This window comes from Alosa pseudoharengus, unplaced genomic scaffold (assembly GCF_046254945.1).
Source record: "Alosa pseudoharengus isolate Yale_2024_CS ecotype anadromous, Long Island Sound unplaced genomic scaffold, YU_APseudo_1.1 YU_APseudo_1.1_scf_15, whole genome shotgun sequence".
NCBI lineage: Eukaryota > Metazoa > Chordata > Actinopteri > Clupeiformes > Clupeidae > Alosa > Alosa pseudoharengus.
Window position 1 is genome coordinate 8,161,961 of NW_027468620.1, and position 8,248 is coordinate 8,170,208.

The 8,248-nt window shown below is 43.3% G+C and overlaps 1 protein-coding gene across 1 annotated transcript; it reads left to right on the plus strand.

Moving 5' to 3' along the window:
• The first annotated feature begins 813 nt into the window (after positions 1 to 813).
• kifbp (kinesin family binding protein) lies at positions 814 to 7,078 on the plus strand. Its single transcript, XM_076285402.1, has 7 exons — positions 814 to 1,296; positions 1,409 to 1,507; positions 1,829 to 1,908; positions 2,237 to 2,420; positions 3,239 to 3,332; positions 3,850 to 3,962; positions 5,428 to 7,078. Exons 1-7 carry the CDS (start codon positions 850 to 852, stop codon positions 6,301 to 6,303), a joined length of 1,893 nt encoding a protein of 630 aa, XP_076141517.1. The 5' UTR covers positions 814 to 849; the 3' UTR covers positions 6,304 to 7,078.
• Positions 7,079 to 8,248: the final 1,170 nt, after the last annotated feature.

Genomic DNA, 8,248 nt, shown 5'->3' on the forward strand with positions numbered 1-8,248 from the left:
CATTGTAGCACATAAATTCAATATCAAGTGTTTTCCCTATATGTGTGTCTATCTATTTAGCCAACAGCAGAAAATAACAGAATATCCAAACGTTTTCAGTAGGTTAGCCTACCATTGTTGCAGAAATCACGTATAAGAAGGTATCCCTTCGATTTCTGTTTATTTTCGCATATTCCAACATAAGGAAGCAGCATGAGCCTCTAGTCATAATCGTCATGAGGACATTCCTCCCAAATGGCCCTATCACGTCTTTGAACTGACGTCATGAGGGCGTGTTTCAGCTCGTGCAGCTCGTGGATGGCAACTGCAAGATCTGTCTGCAGGCTAAGACTCCCGCGATATTTTAAGGCCATGACATGGTGTCACGGTGGTAAGTCCCTCCCCGGCTGACAGAAGTCGGACAGAATTTCTAACCAGTATGCATTGCGTCCATCCCAGTATGCATTGTGTTCAACCCAGCATGCATCACATCAAGTCAGATCTGCACAGATCTGCCGCAAGTCGAACTCCCCTATTCATTCTGGACTCTCTATTGCTCCGCTCACTTCCAGGCTACGAGTTGTGACTGAAAACGGTACAATCAAACTTTCTCAAAACACATCCGAATGACATAATTTTGATGTCAACTCAACGTATGTACCCCCAATCATCCGGAAATCGATCTAAAGTGCATTTTACTCCGGATAATTCTTTTAATACGGAGTGGCAAGGCTCTCCGTAGACGGGCTCTGATACCTCTCTATCCTCTTATCAGTCCTGCAGCAGTGATAGAGTAAAAAAGGTGAAGTTGAAGTGTTGCTGGCCTCTAGTGGTGACACTGTAAAACGTGCACTCCTCCTTACAACAAACATGGCCTCCTCGTACAGTCAAGAATGGAGATCTGTGTGCGACACATTTCGAAATGCTCAAACTCTCTCAGATATAGAATCAAGAAAGGATCCAGAGAACGACCCATTTCGCTCTAAATACAAAGCCAGGGACCTGCTAAAGGAGATACTCACCGTGTTAAAGAGCTTTGATACCGGGGAGACCGAGGACGATGATAACGATGCTGAGTGTCAAACAGAGGAACCCGTTGACGGAGGAAAGGGGGAGGCGTGTGGAAGGCGCTGCCCCGGGGATTCAAATGCAGGAATACGAGCTGCTAAACTCGGGGTGATCGAATACTACCTTGGTGTTAACCATGTGGAGACTGAAGAATTATCGGCTGGCGAAGAACACTTGATGAAATGCATGAAACTGCTGGATAGGTGCACAATTACGCAGGAGAACGTGTCTTTGTGTATCCAGGCCAGGGTAGGTTATGTGTATTCCACTGCTAATGCTCGTATGACGAAGGTGTGTGTGTATTCACCCAGTAAGTTTGTATTAAGCCTGCATTGCTTGAAGTGTTTGTTTGATTTGATAGAATCAGCTTGGAATTCTGTGGGCGGGCAGGGATGAGACCGAGAAAGCCCAAGGATTCCTAGAGACAGCTGAATCGATATACATACGCTACATGAAAGAGGTGAGTAGGCTACCATTGACATTGCTACATACATTTCTGTATTTTCAGAGAACCGCCAGTTTCATGAAGACATTGCTTTGTGTGTCAGCTGTGACTTGGCCTCGTATTAATCTGAGACTACTGTGGTATGCTTTTTTGTTGTAAGGTTCAGGTCAGTCCTCCCTGAAATATGGCCTTATCTTGCCTTTTATGAATTGTCTGTCTGAGTGTAGAGGCTATAACACAGGATAGCCTAATATCGCATGAAGCAGTTGTTCTTTGTATTGGAGTTTGTTTGACTTTTGTCTTACATCAGAATGACTTCATTGTCATTTGCCACAGGATGGCCAGCCGCCCATGGACCTAACAGAGTTCTTTGTTGGAGAGGAAGATCAACTGTCTCAACAAGAGAGGACAAAAAGGTGATGCATTCAACCCAAAACAAATAATATACCTCAATGTAAGCATCCCTGTCAGTTAAGGGTCTGAGTTGCTTCGATTTCGACCTCATACAACTATTTATTGTATTATTTTCTTTCCATATGCCATGTCATGACTTCAGTCAGAGAGTTTAGTGAAAATAAGAAAACCATAGGCGACTCTTTGTTTATGTTATGTGGGAGACATTTTTGTCCAAAGCCACTTACAGTATATGACTAACATTAGTATTAGTACAATAGTAGTTTCAAATAAAGTTGTAAAGTCTATATAATAAGCATAATAGTAATTTTGCAATATACTTCCACACAGATTTGAGCTGGCTTACACCCACACATTGTACTACCTGGCTCAGGTGTATAAAAACCTGGAGCAGTTTGAACGGGCTGGGAAATACTGCCACAGCACCCTACAGAGGCAGCTGGAACTCAACCAGTTTGTTCCACTGGAGTGGGCCATCAATGCAGCTACTCTGTCCCAGTATTACATCACTAAGGTACGGAGACACGGATCCCTACGAGAGATGCTTGCAGTTCTGACAATGTATGACTTTCAAAGTGATGTATAGTATAAGTATAAGTATATATACTCTTTTGATCCCATGAGGGAAATTTGGTCTCTGCATTTATCCCAATCCGTGAATTAGTGAAACACACTCAGCCCACAGTGAACACACAGTGAGGTGAAGCACACACTAATCCCGGTGCAGTGAGCTGCCTGCAACAACAGCGGCACTCGTTCATACCAGTGTTGTTGTTTTTAATGTAAACTTTACTCAGTGTCCCAGGGATAGAAAAACTCCCTGGTAGCATCTCTGTGAGTTAGTCTGCCAGTAACAGACTTGAGAATGGAAGATGCTACTTTTGATGATGCAGCACCTATTATTTATTTATTGTATTTCATGAGATGATGGAATGGCTGTATCAATGATAATGTAAGGAGGGTTGTACGCTACACATGAAGCAAATAGAAGGGTCTTGTCTTACCTAAAACAGCACACCATGCTATTTGTGTGGTGCTACTTACAAGTATTGTAAAATAACCTCACAGGCAGATATCACGACCGTCATGACTGCAACAAGAGACCAGCCCTAAGGCATATTATGATTATGATATTATGATTCTATGAGAAACACTTAATAGTTGGTTGTAAAAGCACCAGGACATTCATAGTCTGTGTTCTTTCTGTAATCGTTGTTTTTTACATTTTCTTTTTTTTACTTCCCCCCCCTAGATTTGTCAATGACTTTCTGCTGCTCACTGTAGCTAATTGCTGCTGCTGATCTTTCTTGTTGCTGATGTCTTGTCCCACAGACCCGGTACATGGAGGGACGGCACTGCCTGGCGGCGGCCAGCGTTATAGCAGGACTGGCTGGGGAGGTTCCTTCTGAAGCCGCTGCCCAAGAGAGTAAGTTCCCACACACCAACACGGGAACATATTGAATGAGGCACACTGTAGTCACCCCTAAGTCAGTTATTACTTCTGCTGAGGGTCCTTGGAAGGGGAAGTATTGAACACATTATTGTGGGGGGTACACAGATGGGAGGCTGTAATATTAAAAGGATAACTCCATTTTCACATAGATCTCTGTTTCTTGAGGTCACCAAGCAAGTACTGTCGGTACAAGGGGAAAAAACGAGCTAGGTAGCACCGATTTTTTTTTTTTTTTTTTGTAATGACAGTACTTGCTGCTACTGCTAAAAGCCTTTTGGGCTGCCAGTGAAAAGCTGCATTTGTATATATTTCAGTATTGAAATCGGAATACAATGACTTACGTAATGTGTATCTTTATCTGTATCTATCTATCTGTCTATATATTCACAGTGCTTCTTCAAGTGTGTGTGCATGTGTTTGTGTATATTACACGAGACAGAAATGTTTTGTACATGGAAAATATATAGCGGTTTTTGTGATCCCTTTTCAGGTGAGATTGAGTATGAGAAACGTGAGCAGCTTCGCCAGAAGAGGGCAGAGATTGCCCGCTGTTGGATTAAATACTGCCTCAACCTCATGCAGGATGCTAAGAAACTCTTGGAGGTAAAGCCATACAGTGGTGTATACAATCTCAGTTAACCATCAGCTTTTCAGTATATATTATACAGGTGGGTCTCTTTTGTGTGTAGAGTTTTGCAAAAAAAGCCATAGTTACAAAAAATGTGCTTAAGCAATCAGAAAAAACTGTAATCTCTCTGTCTGGGCAGGGCAATGAACTTTCCAAGATATTCTAATTTCTAATTTCAGACCCACCTGTACTATACACTACTCACAAAAAGTTAAGGATATCTGGCTTTTGGGTGAAATTTAATGTTTCAGTACAGAAAGTGCTGAAACATTGAACTGTTGGACATGCACATTCAAAAGTTTAGAGGAGGTCACATTAAGTTAACCTGTACAGTTTATAGTGGATTTTAGGTTCATCCTGAAATTTCCGTGACTATTCCTGAATATCCCTGACTTTTTGTGATTAGTGTATTATGTTAACTGCAATGGAGATGGGTTTGTCTATGTTTTGTTCCATCTGGATTTAAAAACTCAAATGGTCAGTTTTCTTTTAATGCTGATCATAACTGTTTAAAGCATACTCTACAGCCGAGGCACATATTTTTTTCTGGTAAGTTCTCAGCCAGTATCTCATAAACCTGCCACAACTGAAACCAGCAATCTATGATGGGATGTAGCCAGGAGCCTTGCTTTGTAGCTGCTGAGTAAAGCAATTTCAGGGCATTCATCATTTACATAATGTGACCTATGAAGTCAGTTTTTCTTTTAGAATTGTCTTTAACTGAGGTGTACCAAGACAGGAGATGAACTGAGAGTGGATATACAGTCTTAAAATGCTGATACAGTCTTAAATGCTGATATACTTATATCAAGAGATCTAAAGTACTAAGACTGAGCTCAGAACATACCAGCACTCTGGAAAAGACCCCAGATATTTTGTTGCTTGCAGGACAACATTGTTCAGCTGGGTTTACACTGGGTGGACAGCTCTTACTAAGTATCTAAACCCCTTGTGCACACCAGATGTGTTGCATATGCATGGCGGCTGCGTAACATCTTGATTTTTATGAACAGTTGGAGCTCTTTCTGAGAAGTGGCTCTCTAGCAGGCAGAATGAATGCTTTAACCTGTTAATGTGGGTGCCCAAATGAAAATGAAGACGTTGTGCTGCTGTTGTGCACATACAGTATTACCACATCTGGTGTCTACAAGGCCAAATGCTTCGCCCAGTGCAAGCCTACACTCCATTACGTTCCTAACAGCACTTTTTTACATTGACACACGACACAGTATTAACAGACGGCCCAGCATGCCGGTTTTGCATGCCAACTTTAGTGGTTATCTGTGCAACACAGAGCCTAGGCGCTTTTGATGTTATGTTAAAACAGTTGTTTTCTCACACATTGTTGCAATTTTGAGGTCATTTTTGAAAGTTTTAATCTAAAATAACTGCATATAGCATATCTTTGAAAAGCTTGTGATTCGTCCCTTGTGCTTGCAGGACAACATCGGCGAGCTGGACGTGGACCGCCAGGCGGAGCTGAGCCGCGTGCGGCGCAACGAGGAAGAGGAGCGCGAGCGTGAGAGGAAGAGCACGGTGCTGTTCAGCTCCAGCGACACCTTCGACTCCATCTGCGCGCTGGAGGACAAGGTGAGCTGCGTCTTCCCGCTGGACTTCGAGGAGGCACGCGCCGTCTTCCTGGTGGGCCAGAACTACGTGGGCCAGGCCAAGGAGTACTTCGAGATGGACGGCCACGTGACGGACCACATCGAGATCCTGCAGGACCACAGCGCTCTCTTCAAGGTGCTGGCCTTCTTCGAGGAGGACCTGGAGCGACGGTGCAAGATGCACAAGCGGCGAGTGGACATGCTGGAGCCCATCTGCAAGGACCTGAACGCCCAGTACTACCTGCTGGTGTGCCGTCAGCTGCAGTTCGAGCTGGCCGAGACCTACTACGAGATGATGGACCTGAAGCTGGCCGTGGCTGACCGCCAGGACGATCTGGACGCACACACGGTCAAGAAGTTCAACACGCTGTGCTCCGCGTCCATGAAGTACTACGAGAAGTTCCTGGACACGGCGCGCTCGCCCGACGGCAAGTTCCCCGACAAGCTGGAGGACGAGGTGCTGCGTCCGGCGCTGGTGGCCAAGTTCCGCGTGGCGCGGCTCCAGTCCAAGCTCATCTCGGCCAGTCCCACTGTCCAGATAGAGAATCTGAGCCGCTCGCTGGAGGCTTACCGCTTTGTGGTCCAGTACTGCGAGGAGAACCCCGAGGCTCGGCCCGCCGTGGAGACAGAGCTGGAGCTCAGCGAGGAGATGGTCAGCCTGCTGCCCATCAAGATCAACAGGATCCGCGCCAAGCTAGCCGTCAACTGAAGCTCTGCTAGCTTTAACAGGATCAACTGAAGCTCAACTAACGTTAACATAGTGCCCCACACATGTGACTGGAAATGCTAAAGCATATTTGTTGTTTGTTTGGTGGGTTTGCACATGGCTAATCGATTTATTTTGCACTGTTAAAAACACTCTTCTTGTGTGCGTGTGTGGTTGTGTGTGTGTGTGTGTGTACTCACACGGTAAACACATCCTGACACTAGTGAGTTTGTTGTCACCCTTTGCCTTTTCCCACTGACTCCTACTGTAGGTGGGTATTCCAAGTACGTGGCTTAATGACAATCTGGGTGAGTTAACTGAGAGTAAGTGGTAAACCTCCTAAATAGAAGAGCTGTATGGCTTCATTCTCCTAACAAAACAAAGCCACAGGGCTCTTGTTGTAGGAGGTTTACCACTTACTCTGAGTTAACTTACCCAGGTTTGTCATTAAACCACATACTCGGAATACCCCCCTGATCTGTGTTCTTTACTAAAGCTCCTGTGTAATTTAAACTTGAACTGCTCATCTCACTCATAATAATAACATAGTCCCCCCCCCCCCCAATGCCATTGTCAGCTTGGGACCAATGCAGTATGAGCTGATAGTGATTTAGAGACTCTGCATGACCTCTCCATTTTTCAGCCCACATGTATCTGCTAATAAACACGAGTCATAGAAATGCAGTGAATGTTGTAAAATCTACAATCTTACAACACTGTTTTTGTTTGTTGTAATTACAAATTAATTTAAAAGAATGCTACATTAAACCTTGTGCTCTAAAGTTATCTTGGCTCGCGTGTAGTTGTTGCATAAATCTAGAATCTTAAAATATTAGAATACAAAATCTATTAGCTCTAATCAGCTAATTAAGTCAAAACACCGGCAAGCCTTTAATCTCTCTGTCTGGGCAGGGCAATTCACTTTTCCAAGATATTTTAATTTTAAGACCCACCTGTACTATACACTACTCACAAAAAGTTAAGGATATCTGGCTTTCGGGTGAAATGTAATGTTTCAGTACAGAAAGTGCTGAAACATTGAACTGTTGGACATGCACATTCAAAAGTTTAGAGGAGGTCACATTAACCCATTCGCGCTGGATGCTGCGTAGCGCAACATTAACCCTCCTGCTGGATGCTGCGTAGCGCAACATTGACCCTCCCGCTGGATGCTGCGTAGCGCAGCATGCTTTTTATTTCATGTTTCTAGGTGCTACAGAGGCTTAGATATACAATTTTGGTAGACGTTGACAATTTTTAGTATGTTTTCAGAAAACCCTCAGGAAATAAGGTTATTTAGTCTAGAATGCCATAGGATTCTATAGGCGTTTTTAGCAGGCATTTTAGGAGTAAATGGGTTAAGTTCACCTGTACAGTTTATAGTGGATTTTAGGTTCATCCTGAAATTTCCCCCGAAAGCTGAATATCCCTGACTTTTTGTGATTAGTGTATTATGTTAACTGCAATGGAGATGGGTTTGTCTATGTTTTGTTCCATCTGGATTTAAAAACTCAAATGGTCAGTAAATCTTTGGTGCTAGTTTGTCATGAAGGGTAACATTTTTAAATCACACCACAGACACCAATACATACATACAATGCTGGCCAAAAGTATTGGCACCCATGCTAAAGTTGACTGAAAAGAGGAATATAAAATCATCTTTTGGAAATTGATCTTAATGCCTTAAGTGAAAAATTAGGAAATATCTAACCTTTAAGGACACCAATTTTCTTAGTGAATGAATAATGTATCATAAATAAATAAATGTTCTTCCTTAAAATACAGGGGTCATAAGTATTGGCACCCCTATGTTAAATTCCCATAGAGACAGGCAGATTTGTATTTTTAAAGGCCAGTTATTTCATGGATCCAGAATACTGTGCATCCTGATAAAGTTACCTTGGCCTTTGGAATTAAAATAGCCCCACATCATCACATACCCTTCACC

Excerpts from the sequence above, each read along its gene's own strand:
- kifbp (XM_076285402.1), top strand. The coding sequence starts at position 850 with ATGGCCTCCTCGTACAGTCAAGAATGGAGATCTGTGTGCGACACATTT. Across the intron at positions 1,909-2,236 it reads CAACAAGAGAGGACAAAAAG|ATTTGAGCTGGCTTACACCC; the intron begins GTGATGCATTCA and ends ACTTCCACACAG. Across the intron at positions 3,963-5,427 it reads ATGCTAAGAAACTCTTGGAG|GACAACATCGGCGAGCTGGA; the intron begins GTAAAGCCATAC and ends TTGTGCTTGCAG.